Here is a 23,978-nt window from a genome sequence, read left to right as displayed (position 1 = left end):
ATGTTTCTAACTGTATTTTCCTACTCTTTCTCAGGAAGTGCTCGATTCCACGAAATGTATCAAGCTGCTTCTGGAAAATCTCACTCTTCAATTCAATACTCTGATATAACTGTGTATTTCTGACCATTTGCGCACAAGAATAAACACATATCAACCAACAGAACTTTGTCGCACGTGTTTATTTGACAAAAAGGTTGAAGATTACATGAATATACAAAGAACAGGGCAAATCCTATTTGCGGAAGTCGTGGAAACCAGGGATCTGACTCGGCGGGTGAAATATGACAGCGACGTTCAAGGCTCGAAAAGGAACGGGAAGTTGGAATTACCCTAGAGTGAGGAGAAATAAGATAAGCAAATATTAAAACGTAAAGACATTTGTGAGTTTGTGATTGCATGAAGCCACACCTCGTCAACACCGGGGCCTGAGGCGTCGCCGCGCAGCTCCGGGGTGAGGGTGGTGGACTCTTTGTTTGTCCCCAGTGGCCATGTCTGACAAAGAATGAAGACAAACATGTCATTAATCTAAATGTTAAAGTAGAAAGCCAGAGATGGAAAAATCACTTTGTTTTGTCACTTAAAATAAAGTACAGACAGGAGCATACATTTGAGTAAATGCATTAAAGTACACTCATTTACTTTAAGAGTAGAGAGGGACAGTAATTCACACTGGTTTTGAGATCTATAAAACTGAAATGTGATCTTGATACAGATTTGTCCTCAGAAGCAATTTTCCGGATCATTTATAATTCAAATTTTTCTTTGCACAAAACCGGGACTTGGAACTTTAAAAATGTTGGCAAAATGTCTCAGAAAATGAACCCCACGGCCATTTCAGCAGGTTTATAACTCTATAACACGTTTACTTTTTGGTACATTTAAAACATTTAGCGCAGTAGAAAGCACAGATACCTGCTCTCAAATGTAGTGAAGACAGGGATTCCACTGTACAATTTACTCAAGTGTACTTAAATAGTACTTTTTCCCACATTTTAAAGCTAAATATTAATGCTTTTGATATGATATGCTTAAATAAGACCCTTAAACACACAGATGCCTACAGTAAGTGAGTGTATGGTGTACTTACAGAGTCTGAGGGTACTTTCGGTTGGGATGCTTGCTGCAATAAAATAATTTAAAAAAAAACGTTTATTCCATTATATCAGCATTGATCAGAACTTACCACTATGCATGCTGCTTATCATTATTGTTGTATATTAAGCTGTACTGCTGCTTCAACTGATTTAATGCTACTGCTTTTACCAAACAATCATACGTAATATCCTTGGGGTTGTTAACAATTTAACATTATAAATAAAATAAACCCCTCCTTTAAAACATGTGCTTGCTGTGTAGCTGTCAGCAGGAGATGTTTACTTTGCTCCTCAGTTTCTCTCAGTGTTTGTGGCCAGTCTGTCAGACACCGTCCATTGCATCACAGCCCACCACATCCCCACAAACATGACACAACAACAGCAAACCTTTCATTATTGTCCTTATGCCTGATTTCACCAGCCAAATGATGTGTCCCTCCTCCTGTGTCCTATCCCAGTCTGACCTTGTGTCATTGTGAAATTGTGTTGTTGAGTGATTCCTGCACTGACCTGCAGAGGGAGCTGTGGCCTCTGGGTGGTCCTGTCCAGGTTGGGGTTGGGCTGCTGCACCTGTCCGTTGTTGGGCTGCAGGGGAGCAGTGTTCCTCTGCTGAGCATAGCCGTAACGGGGGAAAAAGTAGGGAAATCCCTGCAGGAATCAGAAAAACAGAGATGATTTTGTTGCCGTTTGATGGGATTGATTTTAGCTCAGGTTTAGCACGGGTCCTACCTGTCTGGTTAGCTGGGGATAACCATAAGCAGGATACTGATACTGGGGATACATCTGCAAGTTCAAAACAAGGTTGAAACGTTTGTATTTAGTGGACCTCACCTTACAATAGTGTTTATTCTATTTCTTAAAGTTATTTAATACTAAATAGGCTGATCAAATATGCACACAAACCTAAATCGCTTGATGGCCCATCATGGTACATCATATCAAGTACAAGTTGTCCATATACTCATATACAAGTACATCCCATAAATATGTTTACAGAGCTGTTCTTAAACTCTACAAGTTGCCTGTTCTGCTCAAATACCATGCACTCACCTGTGCAGGGTTCTGTGCCTGTGGTGGGACATTGGGGTTGTTGGGGTCCTGAGGTCCGAGCTGGTCCTGCTGACCGTTGGGGAGGATCACAGGGTTCAGCTGGTTTCCCTGAGACGGCAGTAGCACCTGAGGCCCCTGAGGTCCAAAGGGCCCGGCAAACTGTGGGTTCAGATTCACCATCTGAGGAGTGAGCAGCACCTCGGGCTGCTGCTGCTGCAGCACGAAGGGAGGCAGCAGTGAAGAGGCCTGGGTAAGAGTAAATGTATGAAGAACATGTCTGAATGTCTGAATGCTAATGTGGCTGATTGTTTTTGTTTTACCTGTGCTTGACCAAGAGTGGTGAACGTTAATCCATTCAGTCCGTTCAGTCCATTCAGTGTGTTCAGTGTATTCAGTCTGAAAATCTAGAAATGGCAATGTTTGAATTAAGTGATACTGTTATATTTGACAAGCCCTGAAAAACCAAATACATCCTTAGCTCAAAAAATAACTATGCCAAATCTAAAAATGACAGATATTTGCTGTAACAACCTTTAAAGGACACCACCGAAACAATGGGAAAGTATACATGACATGCTGCTTACCTCATTACTGTTACTTGCAAGAATTCCAAACTGCACCTGTTAAAAATGTCACACAAAATCCCATTTAAAATCACAATTCATAACATATTATATATAAGCATGTAAAACTTTTACAAAAAACATACTGGAATTCCAAAACTTGTCCTCAAAAGACAGACCAACAGAACAGCAACCTGAGACTTCATAATGGCCTATGACACAGAATAAAACAAACCATTTATTTTCAACAAAATGTAAATTATTAAATCTGCAATTCAACTTACTGTGTGTCTTTGCTTTCCTTTCTGAATGCTTCACCTTGGTCCCATCCTTTATAAATATCTTCAGGTCATCTCGCCCAGCGCCTGCCCAGACGAGCTGTGTGTGGTCAGTACAACAGACGTTTCTCATCACTTAAGTGTGTCATTATGTGTAGGTCATGTCTTCAAATGCCATAACAAGTTTGGATAGTGCTGGCGGCTAATCTTTCACTTAATTTTATACAATCATTTATTGCAAAAGAATCATGACTTGGCAGTCTTTTAAGTGCAAAATGTGAATGCTGTGAGTTGGGGGGTTTCACGGAAGGAACACTCAATATGTAGATATGTTTAAGTGAAGAAACTATGGGGTAATTTGGCTTGTCATGGGAAAAAAGAACAGCCTCGGCAGAAGGTCTGTAATCATAAAGACACGTGTCTCAATCATGTTTAGACTTATGCTGCGATATCTTTGGCAAAGAGTTGACAATAATAAAATGTAGATGGTTTATGGAGAGGGTGGTTATTGTGCAGCTTTTCACACTTTGCATTCAGACACTTTTGAATTTTCTCAAGTTTTCGTATATTTTGAAATTGAATAGCATCCATTCTATACACTACAGAACAGTAGAACATAGAAAACATGACATGGAATAATCCTTGATCAATTCTGGGCTCATTCTGCCTGTGACATCTGATTCGTCTACAGTATTTGAATTAGACTGTAAAGTGTAGACAGTGTCACGGTCGGTATGATTTCTCTTAAATATTGTCACAAAGGAGAGTCAATATTTAACTATGTAAATGTATGTACAACACAAAGATTAATATACTTGTTCTATTATTTATTTATTTGTATCCTGTTTTTCCACAAAGTACTCAAATTTGGCACACATTACAAAACTCAGGAAGAAAACACTCAAATACATAGCATACACTGACAATACCTGATTTCTATTTTCAAACCTTAGCTGTCATTTCAAACCTAAAAGACACTTTTTTTTAGCAAAAGTAACACTGTGTTTGTTCAGGCTATAGTCTGCCCACCTAAAGACTGAACACTCTTATCAAAGTCCATAGGCCAAAGACACACGGGACACAACACGACAGGAAACATAATATGAGGCCATTTTACACTGACCACAGAAAGTGACCATTGAAGTGGAAACTGTCTGAACTTGCTCTTAATCTAAAAACATTTTTATCAAATTTGGACGCAGTCTTGCTTTTTTTTGCTAAAATTGACAATTTCAAACATTTTGTTCCCTGAATGATTGTGTAACATTTGCACCATGTTCTGAAGCAGTTTGATATTGCTCATAGAACACAACTAGAAGTGTAGGGTTAGGGGCTGTGTTTTATGATGGATGGATAAGTTACATCTGATGATTGTGTTTATATTTTATTATTAAAGTGTGATTTTTAACTAGAGTGTAGTACATTTTACTCAGACAGTTTACTTGTTCCAGCGTTCTCAATTGTTTTGTAACTTGGGTGAAATATATTGCAATTTGTGCCAAAGATATGTCACTGAGAAAAGTGTAATCCATCTTTTATTTATTCAAGCAGTTTGGTGTTTTTTGTTATGTTATTTTCTTATTGTCCACTAGATGGCAGCAAATGCCCACCTGGAGTTGGAGCTAAAAAAAAATTAAATACAACTGGGTGAATCAAAATAAAATTTTATTGAAAATCAGGCATTGGAAATATAATCAGGCAAACTTTTAATTGTGTAGATTTCAATGGCATTGTAAATATAAAGGCCTCAGTTATTTGGATTTGTAGCTTCAGTGTTACAAGGACGAGAATGCTCAGTTGGAGGCGGAATCTAAATGAAAAGATAAAGAAAATATTAAGAAAACAATTGAGCTATACAAACAGATTATAGATAATGTTACCTGAGTGTCCAGAGTGGTGTCTGCTGTATTGTCTGGGATCATCACCTGTCGCTAAAAAACAAGGACCAGTTTAGCTCAATTGTAGCTTTGATCATTCATCAAGATTGAATGATAACTCTGTACCCTGAAGCGTTGGAGTGGGCCAGGCTGAGCTGGGAATGGCATCTGTGGTTGCTGTTGTATGTTGCCCATTGGGAGCCCACCCTACACAAACAAATATATAAAAACATTAGTACTTTTCTATTGCCATTTCGAGCCAAAAGGAGCCTACCATGACTTGTTGCTGTGGGAGCGGTTGTGCAGGGTTGAATGGTCCCATCTGTGCAAGTCCCATGTAAGGAAACTAACACAGAAAAATACATCACGCTCAAAAACTATACACATACATTGTCATATATTTGTGTTTTTTCTCAAACCTGATTGGCGGCTGGAGCTGGGGCAGGGTACATGTTTGGAAAGGGTGCCGGAGCGACGCCATAAGCAGGTAGAGCGGGCATGAACTAAAAGGCCATTTGTAACATGTTAAGCCCCAGCTGACTTGCAGCTGTAAACAGTTATTTTACCTCATCCTATGCTCACCTGAGGAAACTGGGGTTGCCCAATGAACCCTGCACCCCCTGGAATCACAACAGGACGCACCAAGCCTCCACCCAAGAGGCCCCCAGCGGCTGGGTTAGCTCCCATCCCCATCGCATTCATAGCATTCATAGCATTCATAGTCGCCAACAGCCTTGCAGTCTGTTTCAAGAGAAAAGGTTTTACTAATATACTACATCATATTTATACTTTCAAGATGATAATGAATAATGACAAAATGTGAAGTAACAATAGTGTGTTTCTTACCTTGCCTGCACTGACCTGGAATAACAGAACAGAGAATTATAAGAAACAACACTTACTGCAGCTCAGAACTTCATTTGTGATCACTTATATTTAGTAGCAGTAGTTCAGTCTCTGTTGAATACTTACATAGCTGATTGTGGCTAACACTGTATAGAGGAACACAAGCTTCATCTTGTACTGTGAACAAACATGTCTGATCAGTCTATATACACATTTACACATGTACACATTTGTAACATACCTTTTTTTCTCAGGTGAATGTTGTGTGCCAGGAAGGACTGTGATAGGTGTGAGGTTGTGACCATAGGCAGAGCTTTTTAACACTCTCAGAGATTATTAACATCCAATTAGACAGGAGAAGATTCAGTTATTCATGAACTATTTATGTTACCTCTATGTCACCATTTGACTCAATTTGACAGGACTCAAAAGTTGGTTTAAAGGGTCATTTTAAATCTCTTTTTTGTTCTCAGATGAGGGACCACAGACAACAACAATGATTCACAGGCCTGAGGTGAATGCCTCAAGGGCATTATCCAAAACCTGCTCTAACCCCAGAATACTGTGGCTAGTGATGGGACACAAACAGATGCATCACTCTGTGCTATTGTAGTTTAATCTCCAATATCATAGACTCTTAATTAAATTAATGAAACAATATGCTTTTGTTGTTTTTGCCCATTCAAAAGAAAAGTATTTCGTTTTGAATGGTCATTTGCTATGGCAACAATGGTAGATCGTGTAAAATACTGACATAAGTTTGATAAATTATCTCATCTTTATATCTTTTTTTGTGAACTCGTGATCATTAATATAAACAAACAGATAATCGATGTAAAAACAAAAAAAAACAAAAAAAAAGATAAAAGGCCCTAAATTATAATAACAGTAAATATTACATTGATATATATGTTACATATATATATATATATATATATATATATATATATATATATATATATATATATATATATATATATATATATTATTTGATTTGTATTTAGGATTTGCCAAAATATTTCAATATTGATATATTGTAGTACTTGTAATACAGGATTGATTACTGCTGTATTTATATATCTTTCTTTATTTCACAAAATGTATTAATATGCTAGTTAAATTCATTACTTTTAATGTGTGTAAATTAGTTTGTTTGAAGTTTTAAATTGTAGTAAATGTATAAAAGGTTTGGACAAGAAGAAGGTGGAAAACAGTTCCAATATTATAGCTCTGTGAAAATAAGAACTATTCCATAAACTACAAGTATCACTTTTATTACTTTTACTGTTACTATTTCTAAGACTCGAGTACTTCTACAATCTTTGATAACAATTTTAAGCTCTGTGTTTTGAAGAAAAATTTAATCAACTAAATTAAGGTGCTGATTTTTTACTTTACGCTCTTTATAGTTCACTAGTATACAATTCAAATGTAACACTTACTGTGTGTTTACATCTGTCTAATTTGAATACCCTTTAAACGTGTCCTGCAAATGGGCACCAACTCATTCCTGTGTGTTTTTCTGGGCATGTTGTCACATTTTGAGACTGTCTGGGAACCTTCTGGAGCTGCTGACTGTGCAGCCCACACACACCAGGTAAACAACACTGAGAGTCTGGGATGAGATCGGCTTTAATTACACTCTGTCATCAGCTCCAAATGAGGAAACGCTTTTCCTGTGCACAAAAACATCTCCTTATTGACAACAGTGTTTCATCACATAGTATTTTCACATTTGTGTATTGACATTATAAACTCAATCATACTTATCTATGTGTTAGCGTGTTATGCTGCAAATAGTGTTTTGTTTACCTTTTTTACTACATAGGAAATGAGACTGGCAGCTATCAATCATACAAAATGCGTTGCCATCTTGTACTGTAAAAAATGTCCTTTCCCACAAGGAGCCAAGAAAAATGCACACTGCACAGAGGTGTATTCATAATATTTATTGGTTTTAGACAGTGATTTATTAAGACATTTAAAGAGTGAAGACATTGTGGGTGATTGATAAAGTGACCTTTCTATATATTGCAGATATATATGCAGAAATGTAGATTATTATATTATTGTTTCCCCTGTCTGTCCATCCCTGAGCCTTCCTCTTCCTCCTCCTCTTCTTCATCTTCCTCAGATGCCATCACCTTTGATCCCGACGCGTCAGTCCTCCTGAGCAGTGTAGCAGCTGATCGCACGAATCGAAGTCCGCCTGATATTTTCCCAGCATTCCCTGCAGCAAGCTGCTGCAGCTGCTGCAGCTGCTGCTGCTGCTGCTGCTGCTGCTGGTTGTTGAGTCCTGCAGCAGAGACGAACTGGACTTGCCCTGGAGCCAAAAAGGCATTCTGAGGGTTCCCAACGGCTCCCCCTTGTGGAAGTAAAGCAAACAACGTGAAGGGCGACGTTTGTCCTGGTTGACCTTGTTGACCTGGTTGCCCCCGTGCACCCACACTCACACCCACACCTCCGGCCTGTCCCACTACAAACTGTCCTCCTTGCTGGCCTTGCTGGATTGCCCCGAGAGGTATGAGCTGCTGTATTGGGGGTTGGCCTGCTTGGTTTACAGCTTGCTGCAGAAAAAGTGTTCCTCCTAATGGCACTAAATGAGCCACGACAGCCTGTCCATTCAGCGGGACCCCATTTTGAGCGGCTGTGTTTACATTGTTGCCCGCTGCGCCCCGAACGGTTTTGCCTCCTGCTTTGCCGAGGGCCTCAGCGCTTGCCGAGGTCAGACCGCCCTCCACCAGAGCAGCCAAGCTCGGAAAGATCAGCCATGTTAAGCCCAACATTTTACCAGAGAGCAGCAGATGATCAGCAGTTTGATGCCACTTTCTCTGCTTATATTCACATTGACCCCGCCAATCAGAGTCCAGCACATTACCTCAAAACAAGCTTCAGTGTTCACCGTGACTGTGCACCTTTGCTATTTTTGCTTTGTTGACTTCAGTTTGTGGCGGTCCTAAACTAGTCATTAGTGGACGGTGTTTTCTGGTGTCATTGTACACAGGTAACGCAGAAAACAATCAGCGACAAATACATAATAAAAGAAAATGTACAGTGGTTTGAACAATGCAATAAGGCCCAAAAACCTTTCAGTACTAGAAGTTTAATCAATGTTCAGATTTAGTTTTCTTAAAAGACTTTTATTCATATTCATTCTTACTTATATTGCAGCCTAAACTAACAATAAACACAATGACCAGTTAGACCAGTTTAAGACGAAGAGACATGTAGACCTAAAAGATAACATGATGACGTACCATGATGTCTGTTTGGGATAAATCTCATAATTCTTTCTCGTTTAGCTCTTGATTTTTAAAACGTTTAACGCCAAACATTTTCTTTTGTTCTGAATCCAAACGTCATTAAAACTATGTAGTATGTGGGTTTTACTAAAACAATACAAATGTGATACTCTAAAAAGATTTAATCATAGTTAAAGACAGATACATTCACAGTAATTTCTACAGCCATAAAACAAAAAAAAAAGGGTTTGACAATATCTGAACTAAAAGACTACAAAAGCTACAAAGTTTATTGTTGTAAACTTGCCCCCTGTTTGGAATGCTCTTTTTCCTAGGTTTAAAATCATAAATCAGTAACTACTTAATAGAATAGAACATTATTTCCTGGTCTAGTGTGACTAGATGAAACAGCAACTATAAGTGCCTATGAACAGGAGGTAAAGTGAGTTTGTTCCTTTATACTTGTGAGACTGTGAGCAAGTCTATGACGCTCAGAACAGCAAACTGGTGTCCATGTCCTCTGTGAACGACAACGACAACCATCAGTGACTTCAGGATTATAATCTGAGTTCAATCACTCGATCATTTTGCTGACCATACCTTCTTTGATGCCGAAACAGGAGGTCCACTCTTTGAATGACACCTGCTTGTCTTTGTCAGAGTCACACTCGTGGAAGAAGAGGGAAGTGCAGTGCTCCATGGGCACCAGAGGCACTCTCAGAGGGGCCAGCTCCGAGTGGGACAGCTGACTGTGAAGCACAACACAAGGTGAGCATAACACACACACACACACACACACACAACTTTTCCTGGAGACAAAAGCGGTCTAGTTACCGGTCAGAGGGGTGTTGGTCCAGCTGTGCGAACTGCCAGTGCACGGGGTAGATGTACATGTGGTAGTTTTTCTCAAAGTCCTGCTCAAGAAGCTCCACCGGGTGATCACCGGCACGAAGACGCCGCTCACTCTCAAAGATTTTTTTCACCTAAATACGTAACGGTTTTAGCATTCATTTGGTGATATTCGAGTTGTTATATTTTGGGTGCACGTAGGAATAGAATTACTCTTAAGCGCTGTTTAGGGGTGAGAAAGCCTGGTGAGGTGGTGTCATGTTCATAAAGCTGGAGCAATACATTTTTCAGCCAGTCTCTCATCCTCAAAGGGAACTGGATCAGCTCTGGGTCCAAGCAGGGAGGGATCACTACAGCAAAGACACGAGGGATTTTGTCAAATACATATTGACACACAAATGACCTTGCATAATGTCATATTTTATTTCTTTACTTACATTTGCATGGTCCAGTGTAGTCCAAATGAAGCCGGTGTCCTTTCTTGGTGCCCTCCAGGTTACATTTCGTGGCAAATAGCTCACAGGACGTCTCGTATGTTCTGTTGTCGGTTCCACAGACCTGCGGAAATAAAACAGTCGTAGGAAACACATAGCACAGAACAAATTGCAAATGTTAATGATGAGTCTTGGTCAAGAAGTGTTCTGCTTACACGATCCAGCTCATTGAAACTGGGAGGACACTGGGACGCCTCCTGACACACACAACTTGGCTTCTCGTCCTGGTCCAGTTTACATGTTTTCCCACGTTTGCAGCGGAAGTTGTCACATGGATCTGACGCACAAACAACATAAATACAACGGCAATGAACATTTTAACCTTTTGTGTGGGGGAAAAAAACACATTCTCCTTTATTTGCACAGCTTTAGCAAACCAGAACCACTTTTTTTTACATCCCACACATTCCACAGCCCTTCATGTTGTTTCTGTGATTAGAGCGCCCTGATCCCTCTCATTGACTCTTAATCCGCCGCAGGTTGTGTTATGGCAGTGACCGTGGATCAGACTGTTACTGGTCATGTGGAAGTTTGAGCGGGACGTCCCGGTCAGCAGATTCTGGCCTGAGATTGTTGGGACAGTGTGTTCTGTGGGTTCTATGGTGCAAACTGCTGCCGAAACAAACCGACCAGAGGCTTCAAGGTCATGTGTGACTCCCGCCAGAGCGGCCCTGGAGCCGGGGTACAGGTCCGCTGTGGCTCGGATCTGCACCGGATTCACTCCCACCAAAGGCCCCTAGGGATGGAAGCAAAAATCTCAATCATTGTCTTGTTCACGCTCCTTGACTGTAACTGTATCTCTATTATTCTCAGGCCCATTTCTATCCCTATAGTCAATCTCAAAGGAAGAGTACTTTTGCTACATGCAGCCACAAGGTGTCACAAGTCAACACACGCACACAAATAATCACTGCACCTAATTTGTCTTTTTAAATAATAAACAACCTTAAGACTTATAATGTACTACTTTGCCTTTATATTTATATGCATTGTATTTTCTTGCTGTATAAATAAAATGTATTATTATTTTATTCATTTTATTTTACTTAGTTAGTAGAAAAAGCTTCAGTTGTAGTCATCTGGACTCAGTTTGAAAAATTAGACGTTTCGACTTTCATCCAAGAGTCATTGTCAATAAAAGAATTTAGGTCGAGAACTCCGATATTAATACTGTTCTGTGGTAAGACCCGCCCATTGGGAGGAGCCTTCCTGAAGTAGCAAGAGTTGTTTGTTTCAACAGAAACTCCCCCCTTGTATCTACCGAGCCTATTCAGAATCTTAATGGGCTATTAGAATCCTCTTTGTCTTTGTGAGATCCTGGCTCAACCACCCTGAGTACCTGATTAGCATCTAAATGTCCTGGTCCTGGTCCTCTACCTTTCCAGGGGTTCAGTATTCCATTATAGATACCAGGAAGATTGAATCTTAGCCCTCCATTTCTGTTTAAAGAAGGTCTTTCTTTTTTAACAAAAATAGCTTCCTTGACTCCTCTTTCAAACCATCTTTTCTCCCTGCTTAAAACCTTCACCTCACCGTCTTCAAACGAGTGATTAGAGGCTTCAAGATGAAGATGCACTGCACTCTGAGGTCCTTAACTTGTATTTCTTCTGTGCTGATAAAGCCTCTTGTGTAGAGGCTGTTTTGTCTCACCTATGTACCGTTCTTTACAGCTTTCTTCACTGCATTGGATCGAATAAACTACATTGCTCTGTTTTTGAGTCGGCAACTTGTCCTTAGGGTGAACCAGTTTTTGTCTTAAAGTGTTTCCTGGTTTAAAATAAACAGGGACTTCGTGTTGTCTAAAAATTCTCTGCAGTTTTTCCGACAGGCCAGACACATAAGGGATAGAAACACCCTTCCTTCTCTGTTCAGTTTCCCTTTTGCCCTGCTTCTTGCTTCTCTTCACTCTGTTGAGAGCCCAAGGGGGGTAACCACAGGCTGAGAGGGCATTTCGGACATGTTTTTCCTCTTTCTTCTTGCCCTCTGAGCTGGTGGGCACACCTTGAGCTCTGTGTTGTAAGGTTGTGCTGTAGTGGGTGGTTGGAGCCAAAGAGCAGTATCTGCTCTTTGGCTCCAACCACCCACTACAGCACAAGAAGCACAGCACAGGAAGAGCAAAGAACGCCAAATCAAGAAGTTCAACATTCTTTTGAACAAAAAGAATGCAGGTAAGGTCGAGCTAGACATTAGGACTGAGACAGACAAATTAGCGACCAGCAAAAACAATTGGATTAAGAACCTATCAGATCGTGTTCTGACACAGGCAGAAAAGGAGGTGCTCTCTAAAGGTCTCAACTTTTCTGTCACCTCCAAACACATCCCTACAGAGGACTACATCACAGCCACTGAAACGGCAATTAGGAACAACAAAATGACTGAATCGGAGGCTGCAGACCTGAGGTTACGTGTCACAGCGACCCTGAAGAGTGCCAAACCACCTCCTTCAAATATCACAGCTGAAGAGAGGAAAGCACTTTCAGCACTAGAAAAAGATCATAGTATCAACATCCTCCCAGCAGACAAGGGACGTTGCACTGTGATTCTCAACGCAGCTGATTACGAAGCCAAAGTCCACACCCTCCTCGAGGACACGACCACATACGAACGCTTGAAAAGAGATCCGACCAGTGGCTACAAGAAGAAAGTGATAGACTGTTTACAAAGGCTGGAAAAAGAGGAAGCGATAGACCGGCCTCTGTATTACAGACTGTATCCTGGTGAAGCCATGCCCTGCATTTATGGCCTTCCAAAAATACACAAAAAGGATGTTCCACTCAGACCCATAGTGTGCAGCACAGATTCCATCACCTACAATGTGGCCAAGCATTTAACAACTATATTGGCTCCGCTTGTGGGGAATTCGGAACATCATGTGGAAAACACGCACAACTTTGTGGATAAAGTGAAACATCTTCACCTGGACCCAGATGACCTCATGGTTTCATATGATGTTGTGTCCCTGTTCACCTGCATCCCGACCTCTGATGCAGTAGCAGCAGTGAGGATCAGACTGCAGGAAGACACCACCCTACAGGAAAGGACTAAACTGACACCTGAACACATATGTAAACTGTTGAACATCTGTCTGAACACCACTTACTTTCAATTCCGGGGACAATTTTACAGACAGATTCATGGCTGTGCCATGGGCTCGCCCGTCTCTCCCATAGTGGCCAACCTGTACATGGAGCACTTTGAGAAGAAGGCACTGGCCTCATTCTCAGTCATAGCCCCAAAACTGTGGCTTCGCTATGTCGATGATACTTTTGTAACAATCAAGAAACAAGAGCTGGAAACCTTCTCTGAGCACATCAATGCTGTGGACCCACATATCAGGTTTACAAGAGAAGACGCTAAGGAGAATCGCTTGGCCTTTCTTGATTGTTCCACGATCAGAGGAGAGGACGGGAAACTTCAAATAGAAGTATATAGGAAACCTACACACACGGACCAGTAAACCAGGAAACACTTTAAGACAAAAACTGGTTCACCCAAAGGACAAGTTGCCGACTCAAAAACAGAGCAATGTAGTTTATTCGATCCAATGCAGTGAAGAGAGCTGTAAAGAACGGTACATAGGTGAGACGAAACAGCCTCTACACAAGAGGCTTTATCAGCACAGAAGAAATACAAGTTCAGGACCTCAGAGTGCATCTCCATCTTGAAGACGGTGAGGTGAAGGTTTTAAGCAGGGAGAAAAGATGGTTTGAAAGAGGAGTCAAGGAAGCTATTTTTGTTAAAAAAGAAAGACCTTCTTTAAACAGAAAGATTCAATCTTCCATCCATCCATTTTCTACCGCTTGTTCCCTTTCGGGGTCACGGGTGACTGGAGCCTATCCCAGTGACTTCGGGCCTTAGGCGGGGTACACCCTGGACAGTGGCCAACTTGTTGCAGGGCCAACACAGAGACATTCATTAGGGCGAATTTAGAGTCACCAATTTTGCCTAACACATGCATGTCTTTGGACGATGGGAGGAGCCGGAGAACCCGGAGAGAACCCACGGTAACACGGGGAGAACATACAGACTCCACCCAGAGAGATTATGTGATGTTGGTCTGGTCCGGGAATCGAACCCGTGATCTCCTTCTTGGGAGGCAAGAGCGCTAACCGTCTTTGCCACTGTGCACCCGTTCTATCTTCCTGGTATCTATAATAACAAGGACATTTAGATGCTAATCAGGTACTCAGGGTGGTTGAGCCAGGGTCTCACAAAGACAAAGAGGTTTCTAATAGCCCATTAAGATTCTGAATAGGCTCGGTAGATACAAGGGGGGAGTTTCTGTTGAAACAAACAACTCTTGCTACTTCAGGAAGGCTCCTCCCAATGGGCGGGTCTTACCACAGAACAGTATTAATATCGGAGTTCTTGATCTAAATTCTTTTATTGACAATGACTCTTGGATGAGAGTCGAAACGTCTAATTTTTCAAACTGAGTCCAGATGACTACAACTGAAGCTTTTTCTACTATGGAACACTCCTGGACGAATGAGGGATTACACCGACATTTTACTTAGTTATTTATTTATCTTAGTTATTTTATTATTAAGTGTATATTTAGAAAAGACATATTAACTGAAAGACTAATTTAAAGGCCCTTCTTCTTCTTGTTTCTTCTTCTTGTTTCTTCTAGGGTTTGGAAAGCATTTTGCACGATGCCATGTGTAGTAAAAGCAGCTTTGTGTAAAAAGAAAAACATAAATTTATGTTTATATCTTAAGTAATTTTAATGAGCATTTTATCAGATGAAAACCATAAAGTAACACTAGGTATGTTTACAGGTGTCAAGATAATTAGGTTAAGCGATAATCATGATTATTCAGGTCGCAATATAATTGTAACAACTACAAAACTATTTTAGAAGCAAAACTGGGTCTTATGATTGAAGCTAGTCCAAAAACAGAACCTTCGAAACTCTGTATGTTTAAGTTTACTTTGTCATTCAGAAAGTCAGATTTGTAAAGCGTGTTTCAAAGTAGAGGAACAGTGTTAGACAACGGGAAAGAACGAAAATTAAAGATTTCAATGTTGTTTGTTCATGTTCTCAGTAATCGTAAATAATCGTTAAATTGTGAAGTTTTTTCTCACAATAATAGTAATAATCGTGAACTAAAATGTGATATTGTGACATCAAAGAAATAACACCCCATTTTGTTCATTCAGGCTTATGAAAACTGTGTCGTTTGTGTCATTTTCCTCACTCGTGGCTTCAAAATCGGGTACAGGGCCTCACAGTATTGCACTCTTTGAATATTTATACTGTACCCATTTGCCGGGCCTCCTCCTCTTGGCCTTGTGTGCTCCACTGCCCGTACTATTGCCCTCTGACTGGACCAGCTCCTCTTTGGCCGGCTCCTGTCGGCTTGGCACTGCTCCGGCCTGGGCCTCATCTTTTTGGGGAGAGTGCTTCCTCGCTCGCTGCTTCTTCTTCTTCAGCTTCCTCTGCTTCTTCTTGCCCTGAACATTACTGTCGTTCTTTCTCTTCTCCTCCTCCTCCTCCTCCTCCTCCTCCTCCACCTCCTCCTCCTCTGCCCCTCCCACTGGCATGTCACTTTGCACCTCTGTATCATCAAGTGACAAAGGATCTTTGATTTCCTGCTTGTCACTTTTTACACGTGCGCTTTTATCCTGTTGTTTCTCCTCCATCTTGTCCTCCTTTTTTTGGACGTCGTCAGCGTTTGCTTCCTCCGCATTGGACTGACGTTTCTCATCGATCTCTTTGGCCGGTAGGAGCTTGATGGGTTGTAAGTTGCTGCTGTCACTGGCGTAGTCCAAATCAGCAGGAGTTTCAGATTCAGCGCTGCTTTCCACCTCCTCGAACAATTTCTCTTGTTTGGCCTCGTTTTTTTCGACAATCTCCTTCACTCCATCTTTGGCAGCGTCCTTCGCCACATCTTCCACTTCCCGCTTGGCCTCATTTGTCAGAGAATCCTCAGTGTCATCTTCAGTGTCGTCTGTCTTTACGAGAGCCTCCAGTTCCTCCTGGCTCATCAGCACAGCGCTGTCCTGGGCCATCTCAGAGGCTGGATCTATGTTCTCCTCTATGACTCCCTCACTCTGACTCTTGGCCTCATGCGTGTCTAATGTAGGCAAGAGTTGAGCCTGGTGGACCTTCTCATCCTTGATCAAATGAAAAAGACCAGAAAGCATTATACTCTGTTTCATTTTCAAGTGTAAGTGTGATTTAAAAGCGTTACCTTTGTCTTGTCGCTCTGGGATCTTTTGTGTAAACCATGATGCTTAACATGCGCTGTCCCTTTTACCTGCACGAGTAAGAGAAGATAAGATAATCCTTTATTGTCCACACATGGGGAAATTTCGGTGTTACAACGCAGTAGATACAGAAGGAAGGACAGATTACTTACAAAAAAAAACACTCTTAATAGAAGAACTCTTATAAACAAAAAATAAATAAATAACAAAATTCCCCTCATAGAAGGAAAAAGAATAAATAAAATAAAATAAAAAGATAAAATAAAATAAAATAAAATAAAACAAAATAAAATAAAATAAAATAACATAAAGTAAATAATAATAAAATAAAGTAAAGTAAAAATAGCTAGCATAAGACTAAATAATACTAATACTGATGGTAAGTAAACACTCTTATTAGTAGAATTCTGATGAGTGCATTCAGTACCACATATAATATAAACCAAAATGTAATCTTGTAAAACCTTTGTCTCTAAGTTCACAGAATTATAATAAATGCATCCAATACAAAGATTGTACGTGAATTCTTACCGCAAATGTTCCTGTCAGTAAGCAAATGAATATCAAACAGGCCCTCATATCTGAAAGAGAGGGCAAATCGTAAATAATATATCAAATCGAAAGGGGATCAATTCCTGAGATCTCGTGGTCTCTTTGGGTGGATGCTGCTTGTTCCTCCTCGTGTTACCGTCCAAAGACATGTATGTGTTAGGGCAGTTGGCAAATCTAAATTGGCCCTAGAGAATGAATGAGAGTGAATGTTTGTCTGTGTGTCTATGTCTCTGTGTTAACCCTGTCCAAGGTGTGCCCCGCCTAAGGCCCAAAGTCACTGGGATAGGCTCCAGTCACCCCCTAACGAGACCAAGTGGGAGAAAATGAATGAAAAAAACACATCCTTTTCTGTGGTCACATCAACCGGGCTAAAAAGCGCGGATATCATTCAAAAGCTAAGTCCATTTGCATGCTGCAGACATGTCCATCATGCCGTTGTCATGGTTACTGCTCTGTCTCTCAGACGTCACATTCAGAGCCAGAGTCAACAGAGCAGAAGCCACCAGACTGGAAGAAATTTGACTAAGTCCACAAAGTTTTGGTCCCACTGGACAGACACAAAGCGGACACTATCGGTCCATCAGCCGGGCAGTGGAGTTTACCAAAAACATGTGTGTGAGCTGTAGTAAAGGTCCTTTTATAACTGTGTGGTAATATAATATCAGAGAAATACAGTCACAGCAGTGCACTTCAAGCAATTGTTAAACATATTGCCAGGTTTAGAACGCGATCATACAAATAAATGACTCTGCCACTTCATTGTAAATAAAATAAAGACATTTGGAGATTTAATGCAACTGAAACGGGGACGAAAATACTTAAGAGTTAAACAGACTTTTTGACAAGGTTGTAAATTAATTAGCATTTCAATAGAACAAACCTGTTATTGCGGATCGACTTTATGAATAAAGGAGGGTAACGTACGTAAATATGTAGGCTGAACAAACATTAAGATGACCAACAACCCAGCAAAATATGATTTGTCTTTATCAGATTTGGTTTTAGTGTGTGAAAAGAAGCCACAACTAAATCTACAGCAAACGGATGCATAAATATGTCTAAAGCTCAGATGTACGTAAACGGATCAGCAGTGAATCATGAAATAAAGACGTATGTTACCTGAGGCTGTAGGAGAGACGCTTAACCTGGCAGAAGTCTGAACGTGAGTGTCTGAAGCGTCTGTTGTGAAACCCCCGTCCTCACAAAGTGGACGTGGACCACCACACAACAACAACACACACTCGGACCACTCAGGCAGAAGGGTCCGGCCCCACACGCCCCTGCATGGTGTGTCGAGATGAGTGAGAACTGTAAGCATCTCAGCTATTATTCTGTTCAAGATATTATTATCAATATCATACATGTACAAAGTTTCATTCATTCAGTCAAATAAAAGATGGGGATGGCCCATGTATCGGTTCAAATGTTGGTGTCACAGGTTTCCCAGGTATCCGTCGGTTACTTATTAAAAATGTAGCTGATATTTGCCCCAGTCTCTGCATAAATGTGTGTTATTCCCAGTTTGTCCTCAGTGCATCATTTGTCTTTTTTAACAGATGTGAAAATAGAAATAGACGAACAATTGGTTTAGTAAGAATATGGCATTTTATTTACACAATCATGCAACAAATAATGAGATAAATGTGAATTTGTGAACTTTACTATATGTTAACATAAACATAAACGGCTCCAAAAAATTCCTAAGGACACTCAATAATATGAAAATATAGTAAATTCAACTGGATTTGAGCTTTTTCTTTATTCAAGACATTTTAGCGGTTATTCACATTTATTGTTTCTTTTTTGTTTTGTTTTTTTTAGATTTTGTGGCCTGTCGACTTTATTAGAAGGGGACAGGGTGAAATGGGGGTGAGAGAGAGGGGACGACATGCAGGAAATGGTCAGCGTCTGGATTCAAACTCACGACACTGCTCACACTTTCACACACACATCGCTTTTTAGAAATATTGTCCATTCATTTTTGATTGATTAAATTAAGATAATGAATTATGGTCCCACTGCTGCTTTCTTTCTCCAGTGGTTTACAATGTCCACTTTAGACTGTAAAAAAGCATGTTTCATTGAGAACACGTCTGTTTGCCAAGACAAAATCTACTCCTTGTTCAATGATAGCAATTAGCCAGCTATTGCAAATTCAAATTTTTAGTTAAATTTTTTACAGTATTTATGCATCAAATCTGTTAAATGGGGGTCGGCCCTATGTTCCCTGAGACTTGAGTTAGGGTTGTATGATGCTATAATTTTTGCTGTAAAACCAGACATTTATCCACAACTTTGATGAGATGTGGAACCTGAACCAGTAGCCTATGCTAGTATTTCAGTAGTTCATAGAAAAGGGGGAACATAGGTACTGGGGAACATAGGTACCGGGGAACATAGGTACCGGAGAACATAGGTACCGGGGAACATAGGTACCGGGGAACATAGGTACTGGGGAACATAGGTACTGGGGGACATAGACATAGGTACCGGGGAACATAGGTACTGGGGAACATAGGTACTGGGGAACATAGGTACTGGGGAACATAGGTACTGGGGAACATAGGTACCGGGGGACATAGACATAGGTACCGGGGAACATAGGTACTGGGGGACATAGACATAGGTACCGGGGAACATAGGTACTGGAGAACATAGGTAACGGGGAACATAGGTACCGGGGAACATAGGTACCGGGGAACATAGGTACTGGGGAACATAGGTACTGGGGAACATAGGTACTGGAGAACATAGGTACCGGGGAACATAGACATAGGTACCGGGGAACATAGACATAGGTACCGGGGAACATAGGTATTGGGGAACATAGGTACCGGAAAACATAGGTACCAGGGAACATAGGTACCGGGGAACATAGGTACTGGGGAACATAGGTACCAGGGAACATAGGTACCGGGGAACATAGGTACTGGGGAACATAGGTACCAGGGAACATAGGTACCGGGGAACATAGGTACTGGGGAACATAGGTACCAGGGAACATAGGTACCGGGGAACATAGGTACTGGGGAACATAGGTACCAGGGAACATAGGTACCGGGGAACATAGGTACACACTGGTCAAGTGTGTCCCTTCAGTAGTATCGTTGATGCTTACACGTTCCTGTCAAAAGGCCTCATCAATGGCAATAATTTGACTATAAATTGAGAGCTGAAAAAGAGGTTTTGGTCATTGCATTTTGAGGAACGGTTTGGCAGCATTCAGAATGGGATGTTTTGGACAACTGCTTTTACGGCCTTTCTTTTTTTATATTAGACGAGACTACGCAACACATGTGTATAACTAGAACAATTTGAAAACAGAGTGGCACAAACAGGCATAAATCTTCTCTGGCCTCCGCCTCTCGGTAAAGCAGAGCGCTGGTAGCTGTGGTTTGGGCAAACAGCTCCAGACTGGTGAATATACACTGTAATTACAGGTCTCTTTAGCATGGTAGAACTCTAGTGTGAGGTTAAACAAGGAATTCTGTAACCTTATTTTGAGCTTGGCCATATATGGATATCCGGGAAGCAATTATGATGTTCACAGAAGTATTTTTTTTCCAGACTGAACTGTACTGTACAAGTCATCCTACTAATTCTTATGCCTGAAATAGGAAATTGTATTCATATTGGATTACGTATTTTATATTTTGTCAAAGGCGCAGCGTGTTGATGGGTGCAAGTGTCAGTCATGGAAAACATGATATGCATTTACAGAAACATCTGTAACTGAGACTGAGAAGAAAAATTAAGGTCGTCACTATCTAAACAAGAAAACACATAATTTAACTGGAAACAAGCATGACCCTGCCTGGCCCTCCTTTCCTCCCTGAGTGGGCGAGTGTGTTTTTTCACCAGGCCACAAACCCTATGGTTGACTGTGTTAAACTATATTTCACATTTAAGGCTGGCAGGGGGTGGAGAGAATGTAGTGTCTGAATGAACCAGCCCAGTGTGTTTATGCAAGTCCAATTATCGTCTGCTTTCTATTTTATGTTTCCAACTCTTTCTCAAGGAAAAAAACATCCTCTGTTGTTGGCAGGGCACAGACAACCGGAAGGAAGTGATGCAAGCATCTTAATGGGCATTACATATATACAGTAGGACTGGGGTTCCTCAGCATCACATGCACAGACGGCGCTCAGTGACTGGTACTGCTCCGAAAAGACACTTGTTTCATCACAGGAATATACCTTAAGACAAAGAGGAGGTAAAGAATACTTTATGTTTGTGTTCAGTTCATTCTTATTGAGTTGATGATAGTAATTTGCATTTTTTGCATTTTTTGCAGAATGAATGTCGTGATATTCTTTTGCCTTTTCTGTGCAATCTTTGCAAACCCAGTAAGTATATTCTACATTAATCTGCATCAACACCACACTGCACATACATAGTTTTACACATAAACATTTGTGTGTGCGTGTGTGTCTGTGTGTGTCTGTGTGTGTTTGTTTGTGTATGTGTGTGTGTGTGTGTGTGTGTGTGTGTGTGTGCGTGTGCGTGTGTGTGTGTGCTATTTATAGGCATCCTCATGATCAGATTGTCACTATTTCCTTATTTTGTGTTCTCTTTCAGATTACTATCGATATCGTGTTGGATTCCTCAGAGATAAATACAAACTCGGTAAGATACCTTTATTTTAAATACACCTACATAACAGTGATCTCCTTCCACGCAGCTAATCATTGGAAAGTTAACGTCCTCAACAATAGCTGTGGTTTTGCAGCTTTCCCCACACTTGAGTTACTTACTATGTCTGGGCCATTTTGCAATAATACTTGCTTGAACAACCTTTGAATGAATGGATTCTGTTGACATGAAGGACATTATAATTGCAAAGATGAAGCTTAAGTGTTCATTTCAGCAATAGAGTATAATTAGACGTTATGGCCTGGGCTAACTGCTTACTTCTGTCTTTTTAGACAGAAAATGTTTTGGTTGTGCAAGCATCTAGAAATGAGACCTCACAAGTTCAGGTAAAAGGTTATTAATTTGTTTATTGTTTTCTTATTTGGAAAACTGTATTTTGTTGCTTGGTGTCTCTTAGTTTGTAACTTTTACTCATCATTTTTTAGAGTTCTGAATCAGAATCATCAGAATCATCAGAATCATCAGAATCTCTAGAATCCACATCAAGCGACAATGTGAGTTGGGAACCACCGCGATTATATACAGTTTATTTGATTTAACACTTTACAGCTATAATGTTACTGTAGCACATGTTGAGCCGTGCCTTTGTCTCTTGCAGACATCAGAAGAACGTGACTCAGTTGAATCCAATGAGGTATGTTCAAAACCTGTTTTTATCCACCAGTAAGTCTAAAAGATGGAGTTAACTTGTCTTCTATTTTTCTAGCACACTGAGATGTTGGTTGAAACAAGAGATGACAGCATGGGCAGTGAAGAAAATGTTAGAAAGGTATGTGTTCAGTTAAATGATCCTCTCCTGGGGTCATCTACTCTAAAACACAGAAACAATATTACAAAATACAACATCCAGTCCTGAGACAACCACATTGGTCCAGGGTGGTTCTATTACAAAATAAAATTACTATCAACTGGACATCATTTTAAGATTGAAGTCGTTTCGCCACTCCATCCCAGAAGATTCTTCAGTTCATCTGGCGGAAAAAGACAATATAAATGGAAATGTTCAGTTATTTCTTCAGAGTTGGCACTTTAATTAGATGAGTTTCACCTTGTTTTTTATTCTCTTTTTTTGAATTTTATAACAGAGCTGGGTTCGAGTATTTGCAACGGTTGTACAAGACTCCAGTGTAGAAGACAACAGCACAGAGGTGAAAGGTCAGCAGCCAGAAGTAATCAACAAAGTAGCAGAGAAGCAGCCCATAGAAGCCCCCGCGGTCAAGACCTCCAAACATACTGTAGTGTCGCTGCTGCAGAGGGCCCTCAGTGGCTCCAGCAGCGAGAGCTCAGAAAGCACGGAGCACACGGCCCTGATGACCGCAGCTACGGACAGCAGCGAGAGTCTGAGCAACGAGAGTCTGAGCAACGAGAGTGTGAGCAGCGAGAGCAACGAGACCTCGTCCTCCTCTGAGTCCAGCGAGAGCGCGCAGAGCTCCGACAGCGACAGCGCAGGGTCAAACCAGATCAAACACTGTGTGAACGGAACCCAGAGCTGCGAAAGCGAAGAGTACTTCTTCCAGGACATAGGAGATGATGCCAATTACTCTGTGGACAACTTGATGGTGCCCGACGAGGACGACAGGGAGCTAATCCTCAGAAGATAGCCGTGAAATGAACACATTAAACCGTAACCTGTCCCGCTACTTGCCCTTTTCTAATTTATGTTTGAGCTTGACTTTCAATTTTAAAAGCAAATTGTGAAAATGTTTAACAAAACGTAAATAAACTTGTTATAAACCGTTATAAAAATACATTCTCTCTTCTGGGGGCACACATGGCCGGTTAGCTCAGTTGGTTAGAGCGTGGTGCTAATAACGCCAAGGTCGCGGGTTCGATCCCCGTACGGGCCACTAGCGTTTTCTTTTTTTGGTTTGTGTTGCTTGGATAAACTTATCTTCTAATTACATAGGTATAGCTTATACATTCAGCGCGTGAATGTTTTTCGCACTTTAAAGTTGCATAGGCTATTAGCTCTGTCATATGGCTGTAGTTCAGAAGAGCCTCCGCTAGGTGGGGGTAAAGATAATATGGCTACAACTAAACAATCTGTCTGACGTTTTTCCAGCATATGTTCACTATTTATTTACATTTATTGAGGGGAATAACCTTTTCGAAGTGATAACATATACACGGTTTACTCCAATCATTACTTTAAAGCAGCCTTGAAAACTTAAATAGAAATGGTCAATTGCCATTTTAATTCAAAACTTATTCAAAAAAAAAAAAAAGAAATCAGGATCACTCAAAAACAAAACCTATTTAATACAAAA

At 40.8% G+C, this 23,978-nt stretch overlaps 4 protein-coding genes and 1 non-coding gene across 5 annotated transcripts; 2 read left to right on the top strand and 3 right to left on the bottom strand.

The window, feature by feature from the left end:
• Positions 1-160: 160 nt before the first annotated feature.
• odam (odontogenic, ameloblast associated) lies at positions 161-2,960 on the bottom strand. Its single transcript, XM_072462605.1, has 9 exons — positions 2,854-2,960; positions 2,729-2,764; positions 2,465-2,548; positions 2,145-2,390; positions 1,824-1,877; positions 1,605-1,742; positions 1,088-1,120; positions 409-492; positions 161-330 (listed from the first exon to the last, which is right to left on the bottom strand). The coding sequence occupies exons 1-9, from the start codon at positions 2,911-2,913 to the stop codon at positions 295-297; spliced, it is 771 nt and encodes a 256-aa protein (XP_072318706.1). The 5' UTR covers positions 2,914-2,960; the 3' UTR covers positions 161-294.
• Positions 2,961-4,696: 1,736 nt separating this feature from the next.
• On the bottom strand, positions 4,697-5,599 carry scpp9 (secretory calcium-binding phosphoprotein 9). The gene is made up of 6 exons (XM_072463457.1): positions 5,445-5,599; positions 5,282-5,365; positions 5,137-5,208; positions 4,989-5,069; positions 4,866-4,916; positions 4,697-4,795 (listed from the first exon to the last, which is right to left on the bottom strand). The coding sequence occupies exons 1-6, from the start codon at positions 5,580-5,582 to the stop codon at positions 4,733-4,735; spliced, it is 489 nt and encodes a 162-aa protein (XP_072319558.1). The 5' UTR covers positions 5,583-5,599; the 3' UTR covers positions 4,697-4,732.
• Positions 5,600-9,287: 3,688 nt separating this feature from the next.
• Positions 9,288-16,443, bottom strand: sparcl1 (SPARC-like 1). The gene is made up of 8 exons (XM_072462604.1): positions 15,559-16,443; positions 10,924-11,029; positions 10,449-10,570; positions 10,237-10,357; positions 10,013-10,149; positions 9,785-9,933; positions 9,551-9,699; positions 9,288-9,470 (listed from the first exon to the last, which is right to left on the bottom strand). Exons 1-8 carry the CDS (start codon positions 16,441-16,443, stop codon positions 9,442-9,444), a joined length of 1,698 nt encoding a protein of 565 aa, XP_072318705.1. The 3' UTR covers positions 9,288-9,441.
• A 4,669-nt stretch (positions 16,444-21,112) lies between these two features.
• On the top strand, positions 21,113-23,440 carry scpp1 (secretory calcium-binding phosphoprotein 1). The gene is made up of 8 exons (XM_072463250.1): positions 21,113-21,271; positions 21,353-21,404; positions 21,637-21,684; positions 21,984-22,037; positions 22,137-22,205; positions 22,310-22,345; positions 22,418-22,480; positions 22,797-23,440. The coding sequence occupies exons 2-8, from the start codon at positions 21,354-21,356 to the stop codon at positions 23,310-23,312; spliced, it is 837 nt and encodes a 278-aa protein (XP_072319351.1). The 5' UTR covers positions 21,113-21,271; position 21,353; the 3' UTR covers positions 23,313-23,440.
• A 44-nt stretch (positions 23,441-23,484) lies between these two features.
• Positions 23,485-23,558, top strand: trnai-aau (transfer RNA isoleucine (anticodon AAU)). Its single transcript has one exon. It is a non-coding gene; the product is annotated as a tRNA-Ile (tRNA).
• The last annotated feature ends 420 nt before the right edge of the window (positions 23,559-23,978 follow it).

This window comes from Eucyclogobius newberryi, unplaced genomic scaffold (genome assembly GCF_026437365.1).
Source record: "Eucyclogobius newberryi isolate DKJ021-1_F unplaced genomic scaffold, fEucNew1.0.hap1 SCAF_4, whole genome shotgun sequence".
Classification (NCBI taxonomy): domain Eukaryota; kingdom Metazoa; phylum Chordata; class Actinopteri; order Gobiiformes; family Gobiidae; genus Eucyclogobius; species Eucyclogobius newberryi.
The sequence above is the reverse complement of the archived record's forward strand: the minus strand, read 5'-3'. Positions and strand labels throughout refer to the sequence as shown.